This window comes from Sinohyriopsis cumingii, chromosome 2 (genome assembly GCF_028554795.1).
Source record: "Sinohyriopsis cumingii isolate HCF-2022 chromosome 2, ASM2855479v2, whole genome shotgun sequence".
Lineage (NCBI taxonomy): Eukaryota > Metazoa > Mollusca > Bivalvia > Unionida > Unionidae > Sinohyriopsis > Sinohyriopsis cumingii.
The window spans coordinates 83042422-83068884 of record NC_142962.1 but is presented as its reverse complement, the minus strand read 5'-3'; the positions used below and the strand labels follow the sequence as shown (position 1 = coordinate 83068884).

The 26463-nt window shown below is 34.1% G+C and overlaps 1 protein-coding gene across 4 annotated transcripts in view; it reads right to left on the bottom strand.

Moving 5' to 3' along the window:
* Positions 1 to 8501: 8501 nt before the first annotated feature.
* Positions 8502 to 26463, bottom strand: part of LOC149805292 (G patch domain-containing protein 2-like) — an 88794-nt gene continuing 70832 nt past the window's right edge. For 3 of the 4 annotated variants that reach the window (XM_089949207.1, XM_089949198.1, XM_089949201.1), the window contains 2 exons: positions 19445 to 19619; positions 8502 to 18730 (listed from right to left, as the gene is read on the bottom strand). In XM_089949207.1, coding sequence (XP_089805333.1) covers positions 18480 to 18730; positions 19445 to 19619 — 426 coding nt within the window. In that variant the 3' untranslated portion in view covers positions 8502 to 18479. The remainder of the gene's footprint in view (positions 18731 to 19444; positions 19620 to 26463) is intronic. The other variant, XM_089949214.1, reaches the window with a different exon arrangement.

The window sequence follows — 26463 nt, the reverse complement described above, 5'->3', positions numbered from 1 at the left end:
ACCTAATGCTCAGATGCTTTCAAAGTTGGTCCACTTCAATTAAGTAATTTGTCAAAAGAAATCATTCAAGAGTTTTTCTAATTTTAGTAATGGCTGCAATGAATCAATACCATTTATATAAATTTGGCTGCCAGGATTCTCTTTGATAAATTTACTTTAATGTGTCCCATAGTTTTGAGAATAAGTTTAATATAGCAAATGTTGATGGATGATACATAGCAAATACAATGCCGTAACCTTTCTTGGCTTTATGGCCAGGTGAATTATGAACAAATTTCTTTATGACTGAAAACAATTTGTGGTTTACCAGTGACTTTTCATTACACAAATAAACCATACAAGCCAACTATTTATGCATTATCTACATATTTTTGAGATAAAAATAAGAAATAATATCTTGACCTGAAAAGCATGGTCGGAAAGCTTATTTTTCAATGTGTGTAATTTTCTTAGTTTGTATTCCTCCTCTTTTAAACTGTCTTGACTGTATCCAAAATAATTTCTGACAACAAGTTCTAAAGTTACTATTATTAGTGGCAAATAATGACTGGAAATACAATACATCCAACTGACCAAAGGAATTTGACAATTAATTTGGCCATTAGTTACCTATTTCATACAACCTGGACAGTCCACATATAATAAAGCTGTATTAGCATACATACACTGTGCAATACTAGGATGAATAATGCAGACAATACAAAAATGCATGCAGATCATTGTAAAGCAATCTCATTATACTGTTCTGTACTAAATCAATGCCTTTGTTACAACAATTGATCAGTGGTTCTGCCTCTGCACATGTGGGTTCAAGTCTAAGCTGAGTGAACGTGGGTAGGTGAAGAAGCTTGCCAGTAGCTTCCTGTGCTCTTTTTGGATTCTTTCTCCATCAAATATACTGACTGCCATGTATAGTCTATCATGTGCTCAAAAATGGCATTAAGCCCACAGAACCATAACCAATTATTGTACAGCTGAAACACTATATCAATGCCCTTCTTATAACCACTGTACACTGTTTCCTCTGCAGTATACCATTGCCCTGTTTACAATGCATGTCAAGTCAAGGACCACTTTAAATTAGTTAAATTAATTATAAAATTAAATTCAGTTTTGTTATGGCCACTTTTTCAACATCAGTTGATTTTTATTCATGACTGTTGAAAACTAATTATAATTTGATATCACATCTTTAGAAACTTTTTTTTACTGTTGTGCACAGTTAGGACACAGCTTGTTGGGGCATAAAATAGTAATCAGTGACTTTGCTTATCAAGAATGTCACATTTATGGTTCAGTGTAACTAACAGTCATCAAATTAAATGAGCACTACAAAATATACAGGCCAAAATTCTGGGTCGCATCTCTCAATCTAACACTACCCTCTTAATACAGCAATAAAATATACACAAAATGTAAAATACTTTCACAATGCAACCTTTCATGTCATCCAGGTAGCTCAGCAATCTGGAACAGAGAGCTTATTGCTAAATCATTGATTTGTAAAATAAAATGTATCTGGACATGGTGTGTACCATTGTCCTTGTCAATAATACCATATACTCACTAATAAGTGGAGTCCAACTGCAAACAACAAAGACCCCTGTCTGCCATTGCAGGTCTGTGCTCTTTGTTCTACTGATTACTCATAACTGCATAGATGCAGATCTGCCAGATGATCATGCAATTGTAGATCTTGGTCTGTGCAGTTTGCAGCTGGCTTGACTTATAAACAACTACATACAATATTTGTTCCTTTGTATAAAGTAGCAGAATTGCTGTAATTTGGGGCTACTTAACTATGTCCTTGTAAGTCAAACTAAAGAGGATCCATTTACATACTATATTCAATTTAATTATAATAATTTAATCAACTTTAAAGTATACCTTACAACATATGGTAATTACCTATTTCTCTGCATGAAGACATTTAAGAAATGAATGTTTACAGACCTTGAAAGAAGCAAATTGAAAAATATGCAAGTAAATTTATCAGCAATAATATCTAAAAAGACATATAAATGGACTTAAAATGAGACAGGTAGTTGTTGGAATATGATTTGCTTTAAAAAAAAAAAATTATTCATTTTTCATTGAGAAATTTAATACTGAAAAGTGTGAGAAGGATAAAGAGTAATACTTATTTCATAATCACATCAAATCGCATACTTCAAACAAGAAGTGAGCATCCAACAAACAGCAATCAATTACTGCAAAGTGAGAATGTGATCACAATCCACAGTCATACTGAATATTACCTCCCTTTGTATAATACAATACTTCCATGTTGTTCCTTTAATATTTTTGTCAGCCTTCCTGTATTTATGTAGTAGTGCTTTGTAACAAATCAGCACAAAAGTGGCTATGTTAGTGCCAATGAAAGTTTATGTTCCAAAAATGTGAAATTAAACTGCACAAACATTTGGAAGATAAAGCCTTCTAAATTAATGTATAATAAGCACAACTATATAAAACATAAAGATATAAAAATTCTGTAAAATGAATATAAAATAATAAATAAAGGTATCACATTTCAAATCCTTAAAATGTGATCAAAGTTTCTAATATAAACTACATGTATAATTACTAGATTTTCTCTGGTGGTACATTCTCTTAGTTTCTTCAAGCAGTTATGTGAAAATTCTGTCTCAGGAAATAGAAATCGACACCCTCCAGAATAATGTGTTCCACCATCAGGGTACATACTCCAGTTGAGGTTGTGCTCCACTTTCAGGGTACATACTCCAATTTAGGTTCAACCTTCAGGATGTAATTGCATGAGTCAGTTATGTATGTAAGACACACGATTGGCACAATACACCTCATATCTCTGATCTATTTTTTATGAGGGATAACCCTCAACTATAGTGAGTTTGATGTTCTTATGTTTGTAGAGTTTTCATTCCAATTTTGCCATGTATGAGGAACATGCTTATTTATACAATATTTCAAGTCAGTATATGGAATCTTCCATTCAGAAACAGGTGACTGCAGTTTTCAGAACATTAGGTCCTACATGTTTCTATGTTCCAATAGTGGTTTTAACTATTATTATTATTACAGTATTAATAGTATTCAGTGCAAATCTTCCTTCTTTCATATAGGTTTGAAACAGCATTTTTTTCAAACAATATATGTGTTAAGCCTTCCTTCATTTAACACACAGATCCAATATAGTCCCATTTACAGGAACTGATTCAATGGGAATGGAGGAAGCACCTTCCTGTACCCTTTCCCTCAAAGCTAAATTTTCCATTCTTTCGGACGTTTCTGACAATGTTACAGTTCCAATTCTATTTCATGTTCAACCCACATATTCTTTAAACACATTCAATGGCAAAGTTTTAACATTTTTGGCTGGGTTCATTTTTAAAGCTGTGTTCCATTGTTTTATTTAACATTCCTGCTTTTAACAACTTTTAGTACAACTTGTCTTCACAAGGGTGGATTGGAGGTCGGGAGGCAGAGCTAAAACTCCCTCCTCCTAACAAAACAACTACAACCATTTCTAAAAGTCTTTATTAGTTAGGTGGTTAAAATTATGTCCTGGTAATGTTCAAAATGCAAAACTTTGTTGCCTGATCTCCCATCAGGGGTTCTATCTCACAGACCCCTCACCTGCTTGTTTAGGCTCCTCGCCCCTCTCCTACAAACATTACTAAACAATATTTCAGTATCAGCCCCAGCTTCCGAAAGAGTGTAAATTTTATTTGGATGGGGGAGAGGCATGGATTGTTTTTAATAACAAAATTTAGAAACCTGAAATAGTTTTAAACAAATACTCCTGCTTTGATTTTGTAATAACAAACAAAACTAACTGTAGCCACCATAATAATGAAGAAAAAAAACATCTTCAGATAAAGGAAAAAATACCTGCCTGTTAAGATAACAGAGCCCCTCTCACTGCCTGAAAATCTAAATGGTTTGTCCACAACACAGCCTTTATATACTGAACAGTGGTACAGCTGCAACAACAAATGGACAAAGATTGTACAAACTGTAGCCATCAACATAAGCTTGGAACATTTTGCTGGAGGAGTGATCTTGTCAGAATATAGGACTTTCTATAACTCATCTGCAAGAACAATTTGGCAATGAAAATTCGCATGGCAGACATTTATGAAAGGAATCTCAGTGTGTGTCATATCTCATTCACTAAATAAAATTTGGCCCTTTGGCTGAGAAACTATACTGATTGAGTTAGCATGATATTTAAAGGTATGATTATACTCTGCACATATCCACCATCACATTTAGGTTTGTTTCCTGGAGATGGTTCAGGGAAGTCTACTCTGACAACCATGTAGCAATCTTCCTCAATTTTCAAAAATGAAAATGTGTTTGACACTTCTCTAATTTTTTAAGACTGAGGGCATGAGCTTTTGTGTTTACCAATTTCACAAAGAAACCAAATTCACAATTTTATTTATATTTATTCTGAGTTGGGCTTCAAGATGGGTTGGCTGGTTTGGTGACTGGCTGTCACAATCAGACTTGTACATCAAAACATGAAGCTGATGCAGGCTTTTTTGGACAGGATTTGAGCCCATGTCTTTTTAGATTGCTATTGTGTCAACTAATCACTGAATCACTGCAGCTCTCTGCGAGCGATCTAAACTACACATACCCACAAATGACAATGCAATACAATACAATGCAATGCAATGTAGCACAGTGCAGTGCAATACAATAAAATGTAATGCAATGTAGTGCAGTGCATACAATACAATTAAATGCAATGCAATACAACACAATAATAAATAATACACAGACACATAAAAAAAAGGAAAACTAAAATCATAAAATATAAACAAAAGCTGGACACAAAAGTATGTATTTAACTAGTTATGTGTCAAAGCCACCTTCTGTTGGTGGTGTGCTCCACTACTTTAACTGTCCAAACCATAAGAATTGTAGCAAGTTCATACAACATATTATCCCCTGCTTTATCTAAAATATAATTTCCAACACCTTCTATCAACGACAACCACAGGACCTACCTACCATATATTAAATTTCATAATCTTGGTGAGTACATCAGGTGTACAGACACGATCTCACTAGTTCTTCTGGTCCTACTAAATGTCACATAGGGAATAGATCTGTAGTGGGACTGGAATTTGAACCAAGGAACTTTGGTGCCACTCAGGTGTTCTACCAAACAAACTTTCCAAGCTCTGACATGATCATGAAGTTATAATGCTAAAATAAAAGGGGATGGGGTTGGGTCAGGTCTACAAACCCTTTGACCAAAACAGTAACATGCTAAAGCAAGACCAAGATCAGTAGTTACCTTTCTTTCTCTATGGATATTTAAAATAAATTAATAATTAATTATTTAATTAATTAATTGTAATCATCTGCAAACTGTAAAATGGAAATGTATCTATGCATTATTATACAAACAGGAAGATAAAGCAGCCAAAGCTGCCCTGCAGTCATCTGTTTCTGAGTAGAAGATTAAATATACTGACATAAAATACTTTGTCAATTAATGTTTTTTCTACTTGGCAAGGTATGAAGAATGAAAACTTAACAAACAAGTTTTGAAATGTCAAATCCATCAATGGAGAGTGGCATCCCTCACATTGAACAAATATCAGATATTCGATGATGTTTTGCCAGTCATGTACAGGACACACATACCTGCCTAATGCATACTTCCTGATGGTTAACCACAGATGGTAGAACATATACTTATTGACTATATCAACTTCCACCTGTGAGACATGAGTTGTTTCATGTGAACTCTATCAAATTTATGATAATGTGCCACCAGAGAAATCTTGGACTTCTTGTGAGGATGTGGTTTATGTAACAAATTCTGACCCTTCATTTCGGGGATTTCTTTTGGTTTCTACCAATATCTTTATTTTATACTTTTTATGGAATTTTAACATCTTTAGGACAGTTATTCGCAAGGGTTTATCTTAATTAGTTTTTTTGTGCAATTATTATTTTTATCTTTAGAACTTAATTTTGAATCAGCAGCATATAAGCAGTATTGTGCTGATGTGTCATTACACCTTATATATGCATATATAGTCAAATGCTGTATAACATCATTGTTTGCATTAAGGATGCTGGACTGATAGGATTAGTGATAAATGTCAGTCACTTAACTGGAAAGGACTTGCTACAAGGATGCAAACAGCCTGTGTTTCAGACAGTCATTGGAAGTGGCATATACAGTACCAGTATTGCACAGAATATAGAACTCACAATCACTTTTCAATCCTGCTGTATTCCACACAGTGAACTGTTTGGCCTATTGCATATCGTTTTCATTATCCTCAAACTAAAAAGTACATGTGTAAATTTTGTTCTGGTTATATGGTAATTATAAAAAAAAGAGAACTTTTGTATTATGCATTAACAGATAAGATTAGAAATATATTAAACAAATATTATGCCCCCACCCATAGACTTTCTTTGACCTAAACACAAAATGAAGCAAATGCTGTGACAGAGAGACAGGATTGAAGGAAATATGTGACAGGGTATTAAAAAAATTCAATAAGCCAATTAAGAAACAATTAGATGCAGAAATAGCATGGAGAAAGATCCTTTACAGCTGTTAGAAAGAACACCATCATACTAGTATCTAAGAATAATGAAAAACCTACACATTCATGTTTGTTTATTTTGCATTTTTTCTTGGAAGGCTGCAGTCTTCATGTATATTCCTGGTAACTAAATTGCATTAAAAAACACATAGGCCGTTATGGGCCTATGATCGCTTGCCCTTTTGACATCTGCTTAAAAGTGAAATGCAAAAAAAACTGGCAAAGAAATCTGGGCCAACAGGATGCTTTCTGGCAATGGCACAGTCAGTGTCACCAATCCATATTTGTGGGCATAACTGTATCATTTTCTCAATATTTAAAGTCTTCTCTGCCAAGATGCTTCTGTCAATGGCATACATCAATCCATATTTGTGGGCATAACTGTATCATTTGGTCAATATTAAAAGTCATTTCTGCCAAGATGCTTTCTGTCAATGGCATACACCAATCCATATTTGTGGGCATAACTGTATCATTTGGTCAATATTAAAAGTCATTTCTGCCAAGATGCTTTCTGTCAATGGCATACACCAATCCATATTTGTGGGCATAACTGTATCATTTGGTCAATATTAAAAGTCATCTCTGCCAAGATGCTTCTGTCAATGGCATACACCAATCCATATTTGTGGGCATAACTGTATCATTTGCTCATTATTAAAAGTCATCTCTGCCAAGATGCTTCTGTCAATGGCATACACCATATTTGTGGGCATAACTATATCATTTGCTCAATATTAAAAGTCATCTCTGCCAAGATGCTTTCTGTCAATGGCATACACCAATTCATATTTGTGGGCATAACTGTATCATTTGCTCAATATTAAAAGTCATCTCTGCCAAGATGCTTTCTGGCAAGGTAGGTTTAATTCTATTGTTTTTCAAGATAACCTTAATTACATGTCTTGTTCCAGTATCATAATTTTAGGTGCTACAGTGGTTGTTAATCCCTATTTGATGGCACAACAGTAGTATTTGTCCAATAATGAGATCTCTCTCTGCCAGGAATCTTTCAATGTTGGTTAAATTTTTTGTGTTTCAAAATAAAGTTCCTTATATTTTTTACATTCTACTTTTTAGCACCATCATTTCAAGCAATAAATCCATTTATTGCTACAAGTTGCATAAACCATATTCAGTGAGCTTTATCAAGAAGAAAAGAACACGATAGTTGCTTACATGTGCTTGGACAACCTTGCAAGTGTATTTGCATATAGGTCAGATCCAACTGAAAACTGCCATATCTATTGCTGCTGCATAATATGCCAGCAGATCTGGATTTATACAGATTTTGGGAGAAATCAGTGGATAAGCAGATCAGCACCATTTGTATTTGGGGCCAACTAATCATGATATGAAGTCTTTTAGTGAAAACCCCATACTGATATGACCATCCATGTAGGAGGCATAGCGATGACAAAATTTTCACAATGGCCACTGTGGCAGATATATTGGTCATCAAATCAGCACAATTTTCATTTAAGATCAACTATACATTATAAGATATCTTTCAGTGAACACCCCCTATTGATATAATTATTCTTACAGGAAGATGAGTGATAAGATTTACAACATGGCTCCCTATGTGGCTATATTGGATGTTATATCAGCACCATTTACATTTTGGACCAACTAGACATCATAACAAGTCTTTTTAGATAAAACTCTATGTTAGTATGACCATCCATCCTGGAGGAGTAGCGATTAAAAGATTTCAAGATGGACACAGTTGCTGCCATATTAGATGTCCAAACAGCACTATTTTCATTTAGGATGAAAGAGAGTGTGAGACAAATGTATGTGCAAAGATTCTTGGCAATCCTCCAATTAGTTTAGGAGGAGTAGCAATAACAAACTTTGCTAACCAGTGGACAGTTGACAGACCATCCCATAAGCTCTTCTGGTCTTTGACCAATAGAGCTAAAAATGAGAACACAGACTTGCTTTTTTATTGCACAACCTGGAGTCATTACAGTTGGTTTTCTGACAATTGTAATTTGTTTCAATAAAGACAATTTCATACAGCCTGTTGTATAATATTTGACTTTGATTAGAGCATATAATCAAACTATCAGCAATCTTTCATAAACAAAAATTAACATTATTATTTAGGACATTTTATGATAGTTCATAGCTAGTGCTCACAATGCCATAGAATGCATGCATGTCAGTATACTATTGTAATCAGGTGGCAATTATGGTATATTCATGCAGACCCATAGTCGCAAGTCACAGGCAATAATCCACTATGCCCCTTATCAGCTGTGTGCACAAGTGAATTTTTCTCATCACTGCTTGAATGAGCCAATCAAAGGTTCTCTTCCAATCACAGTAACTTATCAATTGGCACTTTCATTGACATTTAGGAGTTTGTTACATTGTTGATGACATACTCAAGAAAAAAACAAGAAAATATCAGCACAGGCAGCCAAGAGTGATAAAGGAGTGAAGCAGATCATCGCCATGGCTTATGATGATGTGCAACCCCTGGGGTAAAACAAAGTGTAAACTTGATACCAGCAATCTGCTTGGACCATTTATCTGAAGTAAATAACTGAATTCACATCACCTCTGGTTGATGCAAATTATTCAATTCTAATATATTTTGTTCGGAAAATTGCCCTCAACAGAATTTTAATGACTGTAGAAAATACCAGTAGTTAGCTTAAATGTAAAAGCCACATAAAAACTCAAACTTTTATATAAAAAATTAAACATGTGTTGGCCACATCCAGTTTGTTTATTGGGTGAAATTGATAGTACTGTGGCCATATTTGATGACAGATCAGCAACACTGAAATAAATCTGAAAGTTATTGAATCTATGAAGCTTTCCATCAAATTTGGCCACATTTTGTCTCTGACTTTTGAAAAATTATTACATGTTTTTTTTGGTTTTTTTGGCATCAACTATATTTTATTCTAGATAGACATGATCTGTACAATCTTAAAATGCCTCCATGTAAGAATATAATACTACTAGGAAAAGAATAAGATCCAGTAGCACCACTGATGCATTTGTTTATGTGCAGAGGAGACTGAAGTAAACAGTCTCTTGAAGTTTCTTGGACTGTGCAAATATTTAACATATAGATGAAGCTGATAAAAGGAGCATTGCGTTTTGCTTTTGTCTGGAACTTTTAACACTAATCCCATGTCCTTATAATACCTTCCTGGTACATGTATTACATAGAAATTAAATAGCATACTGCATGTATAGGAGTTTGATTTTAATAATAATTCTTCCATTTTAAAACAAATAATGCACCGAGAGAAAGAGTTATCAAATTTGCAACATTTAAAAATATTTCTTTCTCTTATCATGCCACAAAATTTCTCACAAAAACTGTGTTACATAAATTATATGTAATTCACTAAAGGGAATTCCAGGTACAAATATGTCAGATGTTGATCACGAGGTATATTTATTTTTATTCAAAAAGAAGTAATCCCTCCATGTTGATGTCAAGGTAGCCATTATGCAACAGGACATACTAAAAGCCCTTTTAGTATGTCAGTCTAGTGACAAACAAATATGTAAACCTGATTGTACATTTGTTGTTTAACTTGCCATGATGGATAAATCAAAGAAATTTAGCTTGCTGACTAAGCAAAGCCAATTCTCCCCTAAAGGGAATTGAAAACTTGTAGTGGCTCGCTAGAAATTATTCCCAAACTTACAAGAAATGCTGCAATTGGCTGTGTATTTGCAATAATAATTGGATATGAGATTTGTTTATACACTCCATCTGTTAAACTGCCCTGTAAAATATCATATTAAGAACAGCTTTTCTTTGCTAAACCGAAGCTGGGTCAGAGCTGGGAACTTTTGTAAGGTAAATGCAGCTTCCTCTAAACTTCCTGCATATGAAATTTTCTTACACGAAACATGTATAAGACAATAAAACATTAGTTCAGGCTTTTGTTTCCTTTTTCTCCATTTCATCCTGTTTTCCCACCCCAAGTTTAATAGATTTAATGATTTCTAACTTTGGTACAAGTAGGCAATCTTTATTATATATACCAACATATTATTTCACTATACAGGCTTTCTAAAATACTTTTGTTCCGATTTTTTCTTCTGATAAAAATAGACTATACCAACATATTTGTTTCTTATGATTAGGCTATTTGCCCAAAGTTCAATGATTATATTTAATATGCATGCAAGAGTTCCTCTGACCAAAGTTACGAGATATTGAAATTGGAATGACATTCATCAAATCTTTAAGTGATCCATTAATTTTCATACATTTTTAAAATATCATTATATGATGTAATTTAAAGTTAAACTTCAATTTGGCAGCTATTGCCCAACCCAATAAAATTCTGGTATGTTTTTAGTACAAAGGTATCCAGTACCAGACCAGAAATACTGCTTCAGACACCAATTACATAGCAATGTGAACAATAGCAAACTCACCCACCTTCCTTTACTTTTCATACATTAATAAATATGGAAATCAGGTTTCAAATCCATGTTTCCAAACATTCACAGATACTTACTACAACCCATCTTATTAATGTTTCATTGAAAAGCTTATAGATTCACACCAAAAGCTTTTATTTTTGTTAATTACATGAAGTTGGTCATTGATTCATTGTATGGATTAGTTTATAAACCTTCCAAGACACAGATACATGCACATGTACTGGTGGCATTAGTACCAGGGGATTGGCGTACACATATACACACACACATACACACACACACACACTAAAGTAGATATTTTAAATTTAAGAAGTCTTCTGATATAAATTTTAGGTCTTTCCCAACATATTTAGAAGAATTTGAGAATGAAACTGAAACAACCAGTGAAACATGAGAAAGAGAGGCAGTAAATAATTCATCATTCAATGCCCATTGACACTTTGTACAATAAAAGGTACACACTGAAAGGAAAATTATGTTCAAAGTGGGTTGAAGGAAATATGTGTACAGTCCCTAGTAACTTGTGGAAATGCAATGTTTCCAATTCACACATGAAAAATTCCTTACTGCAGAAAGGTCGACATCCTTAATGTATTTTTAAAAAAAATACACAGTGATCCAAAATAAAGTAAACTAATGCAGATGTAGTTTTGTTTTTTCATGGAAACCATATTATTAATGATTGTATAAAGGTATCTCTTTCCAGAGTCAAGTCAAAGGCTATGTTTAATTATCTGAAACAAAAATTTATCATTTCTGCGTACCCGAAGCTTCTCCTTCACTGGTGCTAAACGCAATATATTGAAGCACTATTTTGTCGCCATTCAACAAAGATTAATGATGATAGATTCAAGAATCAACTAGATGTCTCATGTTGAACAAGTTCATTCCAGTCCCAACATGCCGAAAGAGTACAATGATGGGGTCAATATGATATAAAAGAGTAAATATTAAATATAAAAGCAAGAGATATGCAAAACATATGTTTTCAATGATAAAATTTGAAAGATATACAAACATGTTGACCAACACTAATTCTTTCATGTTGGTTGCAATTGGTATGTGTAGTATGTTTCCTATATATCTGGAAAACATGTACAACAATATTAAGATAAGTGTTTTCCAGACGGTATTAATATTTGTATTCTGCATGTTCCATTAAATCTAGTCATACCTAACTTCATAACTGGTGTTATTTTAAACAATAATACCACCATAAGTATCACTACTACAAAAATATTGTCATACATTTGTATGTGTTCAAAATCCTGGATGTAAGTAGATGATTTGACATAAAAGTTTCTTCACCTTTATAATCACCATCGTATTTACAAGCATTTTTATTATTTCCATGTAATCATCATTGCATTGTTGTATTAGAGCTTACATCCATCAAATATTCATGTGATTGCTTTGGGAAAGTCAAATGTCATAAGTATGAATTGAATTTAAATTTTGTTGAAATTCTATTTTATAGGTTTCTTGCTGGTTTTAATAAAGTATAAAGTGATCCTTTTATAGTATTCTTTAAAGGAATTAACTCATTGATCCATGGCAGCCCTGAATCCAGTGTGGCTCAAGATAATAATGACCTATGGTGCAGCGGCACAACTGGAACAATCAACAGTGGTATCATTATCTGTAAGCATTCATGTTGTTGAAGCAATCAAATCTGATAAAAAGGTACAGGCAGTACAGCCAACAGATGAGCCCATCCTCAGGAACAAGAGACCCCAAAACATTTGCTAGTAGTTATGCAACACCTTCTAACAAGAACTGTACGAAACCTCCAGCATGCATGAAATGCAGGTGATCTGGAAGTTGCTGATGACTTTACAGTCATTAAAAACATGAAAGGATAACAATGGTACACAAGATGTTGCTTGGAAGAAATTAATGTATGTACTGGATTCCTGTTTGCTATTATGTTGCCACTTTATAAATCTTTCATGAGACAAAATAAATCTTACCAACATGAACAGTAAGTCTGTCCTTTTTTAAGCCTTAAGCAATAGGAACCATTTGGGAATTTGTATTATTGCAATTAGATACTGGAACCCTGAGGACACATACAATGTTAGCTACATTGATAGCAGACACCTAAAACATCTAAAATATATAAATCAATGTCAGATTATATATATATATATATGTATATATGCATTTCATATGCAGTCAATATTTCTTCTTCGACAACCAACAATGCAGCTATACAACATAGTTCAACCATAAAACACATAAAAAGAAGAATCTCCTAAATGGAGAAAGTGTTGAATTAACATTTATTTCCTTTAAGGACCAAAGTCTAAGAACTGGTTTCTAATGGTAGACACAGTTCAGCTCCTGTTATTATGACTATAAGATTATTTTACTTCACACTATGATTGATCTGTTCAAGTGCCAAAATAAAGATGGGGTGCCCACTTTGTATGATCTGCATTATGGCCAGGATGAAGCTCAGAGTAAATTTGATTACCAGATAGGACATTTGAAAGAGCAATGTTAATAACATACCTTCTGTTTATCTTTATAGTTTCTATAACATAGCTGATGTGGGGGAAGGGGAAGACCCAGCTTCTGCTGAAAAATATTACAAGCTTGGAATCCAGTGTTATACTTGTGAGAAATATAGTGTTTCCACAATGCTGAACTTATGTATAGTACTCATATGATTTATAAAGATAGATGGGTGACTTTATTACTTTTTATCTTTGAATGTTTGAAATTTTAACTTCTCTAGATTTTGTGTCCCAAACCAAAAATCAGAAATAATAAGTTTTAACCAAACATTTTCATATACTAGCCTACAAATTGTATTGCTATAACCCTCCTGCCAACACCGCAAAGTCGGCTTACCAAAATTAGTGGGTTGTCATTTCCTATCAATCTAGGTATTATATGTCAGTGAAAGACAGAGAAAACACATTTTATGAATATATTTGTTTATTTCAATTCCTCTTATACTGAACACAATACACCAATGATTTCTAGCATCAAAACAAAAGATTTTGTATGTACTGAATTTGGCTTTCACAAACTTCAACATTCATCAACAGATTCTTAACTCATGTTCATAAATTGAGCTGTAGGAATAAAATTTGTTGAATTTTGTATGGATTAAATGGGCCATCAAAAATCATGCAGCACAACCACTGGTGTACCCTTTACTATTTTTCACAAGTAAAAATGAAACACAAAAGAACACATATGCACAAGTATTTAAATTCAGCAGTTTCACTACAGCCAACTTTCCTTTTGTCCATGATGCTGAAATTTGGTACCCTTGTAATGACACCCAAGGAAATATCAAGAACAAAATGGCAATGTTTTGGTTGCTGTAACCTAGTATTACCTTGATGTACTCCTCATTTAGAACCCACTAGACACTGGGCATACAAGTATGTTTGTCTAGTTTCATAACTGTATATTAACAATGGATGAAGCATATGATTCCAAATGAATCAATCCTTTTCATTTTGTGTCTTGCATTAAACTGAAGAATAAGAAGACAAGAATCTGCATGTCAAGTCTATGATCAAAACACATGCTGTAAAAATGTGACCTTGACCCAAAGGTCAAAAGGTTGAACAAGCATGTCATAAAATAATTATTGCCAAGTACATGTATGAAGAAAAGCTATCATGGGGTTTAGAAAATATCAGCAAATGAAAAACTTTAACCCAACCTTAAAAACAGTTGATGCTGCCACTGCCATCTCTGCCTCTGGTAATAAAGTTCCTTCCCAATAATATGGGCTTAATACAAATGAAATTACAAGCAGTAGATAAATACAATTAAGTTTTTTATTGTGGAGTTGAGGAATGGAGCTGGTGAAGAAGGGATAGTAGTAAAGCCATTTGTTCCACGACTCTGCAATCTTTGGTTTTATACCAACAATTATCATATACAGACTTCAGAAAGTAACCATGGTTTGTTTCTTTGTTTTCTTTATACAATATACCTTTCTTTATCTAATGCTGTATCCTCTATCCTTAAGCCAAATATAAACTGTCTTCTGCTCAAAGTGTTCTAAATTTAAGTTTTCTGATATTTTGCAGGACCCCAAAAAAATGATTTGTAACTTGAGTTATTTTGTGAAAACATGGCAATATTCATGTATCATGAAGATATCTGACCATAACTGAACTCAATACATTCAAACAGCTGGGCAAAAAGAACTCTTTATTTTCTGCCATCAGAAACCCAATTACATGTTTCACATGTGGCAAGTAATTATATTCTTATGTTACATGTTTAGGCTCTAAAAAACAGTAACAAAAGAAAGATTGAAAACAATAAGCTTTGAAAAATTTGATTAATTTATTTCCCTGGAAAAACACAATATAAAAATGAAAAAATAAGAACTTACGGTTTTAAGAATCAAATCCAAAAAATAATCCAAGAATAATCCAAGAATTTAATTTTAGAAGTCCTGGTAATGAAATGTACTAAGGAATTCAAGTTCGAGACCCAACGAAAAATTCAAAATGGAGGGCAATGACATATACTGTAGCCTTTACGGTGTTGTATTGTCTACAGTTCTAATTTATTCCACAGTCAATAAAATTCCTGTGTTTGAATTTCTGATTAAAATTTAAATAAATGTCTTTCCAGGAAAAAGAACTAATCTTTTATATCTAAGTAATTTGAATAAAAATTATAACTCCAACCTGACCCAACAAAAGAACACCTTTACATCCCAGTGTTTTTAAGCCTGACTGAGAGATCACTCTCTAAGCATCACTATTAAAACTAACTAATGCGCAATTTCGGAAAGCCCAGAACTGCGAAATGGAGGCTGTTTACATAATAAAAAAATCATGTAGCCCCAGTATGACCTTGATAAAAACCAACCATTTTACTCGGAGAATAAAAAAAATAAAAAGTTGTTTACTTCTCTCACTGATTTATAAATCAAGGTTGTGAACTAGGTCAGCTTTAGGTGTTTACAACTGAATAGTCAAGGTCAAACTATTTTCTGACAAAATATAGAGTTCCTAGTAAACAAAACTACATTATTTTGACATGTAATGAAATTAAAAATAAACAGATTTTTAAACTTACAAACAATTAAATTAAATCAAATATAAATTAAATCAAATATACGTAACAATATAATGGATAATGGATGTAGCATTTATACATTGCTTTCCCAAAGAACTATGCATGTTTGATCCACACTACATATACCAGAAACTGTATGCCTGTTTTTTGTTGTTGACACTTTACAAATTATAACAAAATCAATAAAATTTCATACTACCCATGTACTAAAATAACAATTAAAATGCAGAAAATTAACAAAAATAAAAGAGAAAGATATTTTAATGAAAATAAGACAAAATTGCAAAACATTCAATACTGTTTAATATACATTCCTTGGAAATGGGTAAGGTGGGAAATTTTACAAAAATATGTAATTTATGAATAAATCATGACCTGAATGCAAGAAAAATTATTTGAATGGAAGGTCCCTGTGCTCCCAATGTATATATCACTTATGCTACACTTTGTTTCCATGGTATAAAAATACTCAGTTCAGAAAATTCCATCAAAAGGCATCTCTATCCAACTTGCTTGAAATATACATCATGTCTGAGTTTTCAGAGCTTTGCACCTATTAATTTTTTTTTATAGGCAATGAGACAGATAAATGGACATGGTGATAGTTATATCACCCTGTATTAAATGCCTGGTTGATAAAATGAAGAGGTATAGTATGAACTTTAAACTGCAATTATGATGTAAGACTTTTGATGGCATGTATTTCTTTTTTCTTCAAATGGAAAAGATTTATTCATGTTTTAGTCCTATTTATTCCTGTCATATGGTCTCAATAAAGATATGTCATAAATTGTTTATTTTATCAAATTTTGTCCTGAATATAAAAGATATCTTTTTATTACATTTTATTTAATTGAGCATGTACTTGTATTCTCGATAGTTAGAAAACATTTTAATTTGCTGATGGCAATTTGTGCTTAAATCCTTAGGTTTAAACAATATCATGCTTGAGACCAAAGAACTAAAACTTGTGACAAGGACATTACAGTAACTGAGCTAATTTGCACGAAAATTTAAACAATTCCTGCTGAGCTACTACATAATATTCTTCTGCAAATTATCATGTCAAGCTTGAATGAGGTGGGATTCTCAGACTTGAGTCTTGAACTTAAATGTTTGTGCATTCCAGGCAAGATCTTTCGATCTTTACAGTTGGTCAACATATTCAATAGAAGTCTCGGACAGTAGGTTTTGTTTAGTGTAAGCTGCAAGCCAAATCTGGTAGAAATCCAGATTCTGGAGGATGGACATTCTGCAGCATAACTCCCATAAATTATGACACGGAACACTGGAAATTAAACACATTCAACGTTTCATCAATTTCAAGCATCATATCAAATTTGGTTAAAAACAAGAAAGTTTAATAAAGTTATGATATGGGCTCTAACTCATATAAAAGTTGTTCAACACTGGAAAACATTCTTCAAATTTGCCTGAAATTCACAATACTTGGTGAAGTTAAATACAGAAACGAAATTTGAAGGACAGAAAATCAGTGGTCATAACTCCTCTAAATGGCAACAGAGGTCTCATTAAGATGAAATGCAAACCAAATCTGATTAAAATCCTACAATTCCCAGTCCAGTTATCTTATGGATACTAAACTGTTGACAAACTGGTGGAACGTAGTGACTCAACTTGGGCCATAATTAACAGAAAGAGTTTGGGTTTCGGTGTCTTGTAGCACTGAAATATGTTGTAGGTTATTTAGTGACCTGGTATTTGGACTAAAGTGCCTTGCCCAAGAACACACCATGATAGTCTAACCTGAGCTGATCTGATAATGGAATTCAAATCCCCACCATGTTGGTTTTGAGTCTGCTTTGATAACCACTGAACTACCATGTCTCCTCCAATACCAATGTCAAAATCTGGGATGGAGTTGAGTTCTTGCTTGAAAGTTTTATAACAGGGAATTGACAAGATGCAACTTAATGAGTGAAAATGGAATTGGATCTCAGAAGACCCTAAGAACTTAATTTGCAAAACAATCTATCCAGTAAATAACATAAAGAACACAAAGGAAAGAAATATTTTCACCATTGTATGTGTAGATAACCCAGTAAAAGAGTAGCTGGAGAAGGTGGGAAGGTGATTTGGATGTGGAAATTTAAAATTAACAAGGTAATACAAAATCGCCTGCTAATTTAGCAGATACAGATAAAAATAATGTCTCTGAAAAAATGAAAACAATTGACATTCCAATAACACTGGAAGGATCATGAATTCATATCCTGCAAAAGCAGTTTACTGGAAGTAGGTGATGAACTGTGTTGACTAGTGCATCCCAAACACAGCCTCTTGAGTCTAATTTTGGCAATGATTAGATTCTTGATTCCAGATCCATCCTGTCCTAATCCAGATCCAGGAGATCATCCCATGTTCTGCAAAATTATGTTGCCAATATTAGTCTTTGAATCATGAATTTATATCCTGCAAAAGCAGTTTACTGGAAGTAGGTGATGAACTGTGTTGACTAGTGCATCCCAAACCCTGCCTCTTGGGTCTAATTTTGGCAATGATTGGATTCTTGATTCCAGATCCATCCTGTCCTAATCCAGATCCAGGAGACCATCCCATGTTCTGCAACATTATGTTGCCAATATTAGTCTCTGGAATTGGGTCAGCCCCCTCTCCAACATAATCTGCATAAATGATAAGGGATGGAACTAAAATCAGAAAAATATTGTACTAAAATTCTCAGGTTAACTAAAACTGATTACACAAAGCTCTGCCATACTCATCTGCAAAAGCAAATCTTTACAAACTAAAATTACTATTTCAAAGTGATTCCTATATTAAATGATGTAACAAAATGTCAGCAAGTATAAAAATCTGAGGTCTATTAAATAATAGAGTAAATATGTAACTTGTCCTAATTACATAGTTTTTATTGATAGAATAAACCCTAATGAAACGGACTGTGCTTTTGGCAGGATCAGTATGCAGACAGCTTTGGAATAAGTACTTATAATTAAACAGTTCCTCATAATATGAATGCATAAAAAATTTCTCAATACACTGTTAGTCATCTGTTTACAATTAAAATCCATAAATACTCGTTTATCAAGAGATCTGAAACATGTACTTTGTCCACCATAAAAATGATAACCTTGAAAAATTCATTAATTCACTGGGTATGTTTTCTGTAACTGACACAATCTTTGGTGGAAAGAGGCTGGCACTGTGAGACAAAGAAAAATATCAGTGATGATTCTTCATTTAAACAGCTCAAATTCTAACCCATTTACCAATAAATATTCTATGCTACTTTGATATCAGGACTAACTCTATGACAGAGAGTTAGTGACACTTATATTCTTCTGTAAGTTGTGATAATATGCACTATCGTAACTATCTATGCAACCAAGTTCTTGACAAACCTCTCAACTCTTCCACAGGAGGTGGTGTTTTGCGTTGTCTTTTGACCTCGCCAGTATTGTTACTGTTGCCATTGCTGCTGTTGCTATTGTTTGACTGCCAGTTTGAGTATTTTCCCTGCATGGAATGCCACTTCTGCCTCTCCTGTAGGAACCTGGACACTGTGTAGTTGGGAATCTGGAATGCACAAATCACATCTAGCTTTTATCCCTGCTTCAGTATAGCAAAGCTGCCACCAGCAGCAGCTGTTATTCAAATTCCTATTTCTTTTTAACTGCCATAACATAATCTTATCATAAAACACCATCACAATATGTATCATCATCAGCAAATTCAGCAAAATGACATCATGGGATATATATATATATATATATATATATATATATAACACACACACACAACGTGCTACCATGTGACACGATAAAGCAAATTCGGATGTAAAACAAAACAAAACAAAGTCATGTGGACAGCGTTCTTTTGCATACCAGGGCCCAGCAACATGGAATGAATTGCCCACTGAACTTAGACACAAAGACACAGTGATCACATTCGAGAGTGCTCTCCAAACTCACTTATTTCGACTGCAAGAACAAACTTAAAGACCTAATAATGTTTCCTACCTGAAATATTCTCAGCATGTTTTTTTAATGTTTTCTAATTTCATGGTGTTTGTTTTTGTAATCATATCATTATGTTTTTTATCTTATAGGTGTTGTCTAATGTTGTAAAGTGCTTAGAGCTTCTAAAGATTAGGCACTATACAAAGTCCTCATTATTATTATTATTATTATTATTATATTGCAGTCGTGCAGTGGCTCCCGAAATTATATATATTCATTTGCACATGAAAAAATAATTTTGGTTCAAAGTACATGAAATAGTGTATAAAAAATTTATTATCATTTTGGGGAAGAGATTGTGTATGAATTTGAATATAATGTGACTGTGGCACGGTTCCTGAAATGTTAAATATATGTATGTGTATTTTTCTCACACCTGGAAAAATACTTTTTTAAAGTACGAGAAATAGTGTGAAAAATGTTTATTATCATTTTGGGGATGAGTTTGCGTATGAATTCGAATATAATATGATCGTGGCTTGGCTTATGAAATTTAACAATTTCACCAGGTTCTTGAACTGTTATGCTAAAATAAACATTATCGGAAATGTTACTTATTACTTATCAATGACTAAAGCCAGTAAATCGTCTTTGTGATTGTCTTCAATTAATTCTGTATACATTCATTGCTCAAACAATAGCTGACATGTATTTCTTCTTTAACTGCATATACAATCAAGCAGCAGACAATGTGATGGTTGATAAAAGATTCTCACAATTAAATAAACATCAAGAAATGAAAGCTGCCAACATGTTTTCTGAGCTTGGCGGTGTTATTAGACACAATCACTTGAACAGTAAATTATGCTTTATTGAAAGGGTATGAAATGTTACATGTGTTCAGCTTAAAAAAACTTTATATAAGTGACTTGTGACCACTGCAGGCCCACTGCACTTTGTTCTCAGGTTTTACGTGTGTATGGTGTTTGCTTATGAACTCATTATTAATAGTAATGGCTGGCTGGACTGATTCAAGAAAAGGCAGGCTATCAGCCAAGTTCTTGTGTCTGGGGAAATCCACTCAGCTGATAAACAGGATGCCAATTCCTAACCAACTGAGCTTAAAAAGTTGCTGGAGGAATGTTGATACACAGCTGATAAAGTTTATAACTGCGACAAGACTGGTTTATGTTACCCAATTGCACCCTCACAACCAAGACTGATAGTCACAAATGAGTAGGCTTTAAGAGGAAGGATCGAGCGACTCTCTTCTTTTGCGTCAACAAGTCTGGCAGCCACAAAGTCAGACCTCTAATGATTGGAAAATTGAAATTTCTCAGATGTTTTCTTCATGTTAATATGAAGGCCCTTTCCTTTGCATACACTATCAGCAAGAATGCATGGATGATTAGGTCCATTATTTGAAGACTGGTTCCATAAAATGTTCATTCTAGCTGTTTGGGCTCATTTACGAAAACTCAAGCAGGAGGAAAAAGCTCTCCTCCTGTTGGATAATTGCCCTGCCCACCCCGCAGCAGAAAATCTTGTCAGTCATGACAGCAAGATTAAAGTCTCTTATCTCCCGAAGAACATTATGTCAGAAATCCAGCCACTGGATCAAGGCATCATATTGGTATTTAAGCAAAACTATCGCTGTGAAATGATCAAGCGGATGGTAGCAGATAACAACTCCTCCTTCAACACATCACTGGCATCACTCAACTTGAAAGAAGTCTGTCACCTTGACAGAAAAACCTGGGATGCTATCTCTGCACACAGCATTAAACGATGCTGGATAAAGGGTCGTGGTCCACCTTTTATGTCATCTACACACCATGATAGTGAGGACCTGTCTGAATTTACAAGATTCACTGAAGACGATGTACGTTTGGCTGAAGAAGCACTCAGAGAATATGAGCACAATCATCATGATATCCTCAACTGGTATTCAGCAGATGACATCTGTCCCATATATGAGCACATCTCAGATGACAAAATTGTTGCAAATGTCAGCGGGAAGAATGTAGCTGCACAACCAGAACCCCAAACCAGTGATTCTAATGACAACGATGATGATGGCACCCCAACTCCCCCACCAAAAGAAAGTGTCAGAGGCAGCAGAGCACCTAGAAGCCAGTTTGAGGTGGCTGGAAACTCAAGATGTGGGCAGCATCAAAATCCTCCAACTCAGAAGCATTCTTGACTTTGCTAGAAGCCAACAGTTTGCAGCAAAGAAGCAGACTCCACTAGACAGAGTTTTTAAGAAATGATGAAATTTAAAATTATGGAGTCATGCAATCAGATTGACTTTGCACAATGATTAGGATAGTAGTTTTCACATATTTCTTTCAATATTCACAAAATCTGAAGTAAAAGTTATATGCACGCTGAAAGCATGTGTTGATTGTTAATTATTCTTGCTGTAGTTGTTCAAAGTGTTAATTATTGGGAACTTACAATGGATAAAGGTACACAGAAACGCATATGAGAAAATTTTAGCAGTATGAAATTTGTACAGACACTGTTCAGAGACCCTGAAACGTAAAAACTATACATGTGCTTCGTCTTTCTTAACCTAATTTTGCTGTTAATTTTTCCCACTGAATTCAGACACATTAACGATCTGCGACAAAATTATTAAAAAGTTCAAATATGTATGCTACTTTTGCAATGGAATTACATGTATTATGGATTAACTGCATATCATATGGTAAGTAAATGGTGTTAATACTCGGTGTTTGTGTGTGATTTGGATTTTTAACGTAGCTTTAACAATTTTTTAGTCATATCGCTCTGACGTCTGCACTGTGGCAGTTTATAGTGATGTATAGCAATAGGGCATCATGCCGCAGACATGTAGCATGATGTCCCACCCGTCACATTATCCTGACACCAGGCCAACCAGTCCTAACACTAACCTCTTAATGCTGAGCACCAAGCAAGGCAGTTGTTAGATCCAATTTTGTAAGTCTCTGGTATGATTTGGCCGGGGATCAAACCCACAACCTCCCACATCCAAGGTGGACACTCTAACCACTAGGCCACTGGAGCAGTTAATACTCTGTTCATGCGATTAATATATATCAGACTTTGAATTCAGACACAATGATCTGTGACAAAGTTATTGAATATTTTTAATGTGTGCAATTTTTCAAGTAATAACCTATAAATATATTATCCGGCCATTATTATGAATAAGTCTTCTTACTGCATTCCATTTATTCATCCGATAATACCCCAATTTTTTTACATTTGACATGAAACGCATTGTTGTTGTTGTACGGTTTAACGCCATTTTTCAGCACAAGATAGGCTATACATGGTGGCCAGTATGGCAGCCAGGAAGAACCTGGAAAAACCCCGTGAAGAACCAATGACCCACGAGGAGCTACTGGCAGGCTTTTTCACGTACCTACGTTAGCCGAGCCTGAGACTCGAACTCACACAGACAGAGGTGAGATGGCAGTGATCCGTAATGGTGAACGCTTTAGACCACTTGGCTACTCGGGGCCCCCATGAATACACGTATATGTGCCAATGCGTTGTTCTCTAAAAAAGGAAACTACTGTAAAACCCCGCATTAACGTGACCCAGCTATTAACGCGATCCAATTATTTGGACACCAATTATTGTGTTATAATAGGGTAACAGGGTTCCACTGTGTATATATATATATATATATATATATATATATATATATATATATATATATATATATATATATATATATATATATAACAGTGAAATATATCTTCCCATATAAGTCTGCTTCCAATGCACTGCAATGCACAGCATTGATAGAGAGTAGCATGTATACAGTAATCACTGGTATATTCAGCATTAGTACATTTCATTCGATATATGTCTCTCAGATATAAATATCAACAATCTATCAGAAAAGGTTAGTGGGATAAAAAGTTATTTTCTCTGACCTGTAAATTTGGCGCTTAATGAGAAATTGGTTATTTTTATTAAAGATTTGAAATAATTAAGAATTGGGGAATTCGTGATTTTTCTGTATGTGGCATGAATCCGTGAATCGCTGAAAAGGTCATGAAATTCACGCCAAAATTGTGAAGGTTGGCAGCTATGTAACAATATTATATTCACACAATCAGTACGAAACCTAGGTGTTACTCTGGACAGTACTCTCACATTGCACCAACATGTCATGAACATATGCAAGGCTGCATATCTTGAGCTGAGACGCATCAGCTTAATTTGCAAATATCTTTCAGTTGATGCCACTAAAACACTTGTGTGTTCATTAGTACTTTCAAGACTGGACTATTGTAACTGAATTCTGTCTGGTTCATCTCAATATCTGCTCCAGAAACTTCAAAAAGTTCAAAACACAGCTGTTCGGATCATACTTAGAGTACCACAATCAGAGCATACACACACACACCCCACCCCCGCTGCTCTGTACCCTACACTGGCTATCCATTCGATCCAGAATCAAACACAAAATTTGTTCTCTGTGCTATGTTTCACTGACGGACTCTAGTCCAACATACCTATCTGACCTCACCCATGTGTACACACCAGCAAGATACTTATGCTCCTCTTCTGACAATCGTATACTCATTATTCCAAGTATGAAAACAAAGTCTTATGGACAGCGTTCTTTTGCATACCAGGGCCCAGCAACGTGGAATGAATTGCCCACTGAACTTAGACACAAAGACACAGTGATCACATTCAAGAGGGCTCTCAGAACTCACTTATTTCGACTGCAAGAACAAATCTAAAGACCTAATAATGTTTCCTACCTTAAATATTCTCAGCATGTTTTTTAATGTTTTCTAATTTCATGGTGTTTGTTTTTATCATTATATGTTTTTTATCTTATAGGTGTTGTCTAATGTTGTAAAGCGCTTAGAGCGTCTAAAGATTAGGCGCTATACAAAGTCCTCATTATTATTATTGTAAAAACCACCTATATTGCGATACAACTTGTTAGGTTCATAATAACATTCCTACTCCCCTCCACCTGCCAAACCTAAAAGGACCTTTACAGTAAGGCAGTCAATATTCCTCCTAAGTTAGTTTAATTTTCAGTAATATGTAATGAAGTATCATGTATTGTTATTGTTATTGTTGGCTTGTTAAAATGTGTTGAAAAAGTGGTCTGATGAAGCACAGGCAACATTATATTCAACAAAAAGCTTTGTGAAGTTCATTTCAGTCGTAACGACCTTCAGTTCAGTGTCAGAAACTGCAGTTCCAAACCCTATGGATGTCAATGACTTCTTGCTAGATCTGTCAACTCTGCAATCTTTATTGGCTTTTTTTTAATTACAAGGTGGCATCAATCCTCTTTCGTTCAGTGATTATTGCTCAAATTGACACAACATTACGTTTTTGTCTTTCCTGCTTTTTTCTTGCAAGCACAGCCAAGTTACTGAATAATATGTTTATACTTCGGTGTTGCCATATTGGACTTATAAAGAGGCTGGTTGCCCCCTTTACTTTGGATGTGTTTTTCTTTGCTGGATGATATTTCCAGATTAAAGCATTTGAGGTACCAATATCCAGATCTGACAACAGTAACTGTGCTATTTTTCTGTAAGTCAATAATTTACTGGTAAATTCTAATGTTTTACATTAAAATGGTATGTGTTGCAGGTCAGCACACTTCACAGCAAACAAGACAGAGCAGATCAAGTACAGATAAGGTTTCCAATATTCATTATACTTAAGATTTTAAGCAGTCCTGCTTCTCTGGCACATGATGTGATGGCAGATCTGGGTCAATGCTGCTCAAAATACTCTCCCAACAGATTCCTTAAAATGATTAAAACACATAGAAAGTCCCTCATTAATTTCAGGTATATTTATATTCTTGTTCAATCAGACCGATTGTGTAACTCTTCGAGATCTCCACCAGATTAAAGTCGGTAAAACATTTTTCCTTGTATGACAGATTGAGCCTTTATTAAAATTTGGAAAATCATTTGATTGTCATATGCAATGCTCCCTTGATAACTCACAAAACCTGCTTATAACACAGAAGCAGGTATGGATCCATACCTTTTGAACATAAAGAAAATCATGATAAAAAATTGGTAAATGAAACCCTGATATATTGCTTGTGTTATCATTGAAAATGATGATTAGTGTCTGGAAATTTTAACAAGAAGTCCTATATTTTGTTACATTTTCTATACAGAAAAAAATTCTCAGTATACTCTAACAATATTTGATGAAATTTTGATCAGTAAAAATATCACCAATGCCAACTGGTGGCAACAATTTGTGAAATAAATACCATTGAAATATGTTTTATCAAATCAAATTTGTGTTTTAATTCTATATTTTAATTTGATTTCAATTTATTCATCATAATTGTGACATGCCCTCTCATATTCAAAAAGGAAAATTGCCAATCTACCATCAAAGCGATTTCTGTAAGCATTTTGAGAACCTAATTAACTGCCAATTGGTTTGATCTCTGATTT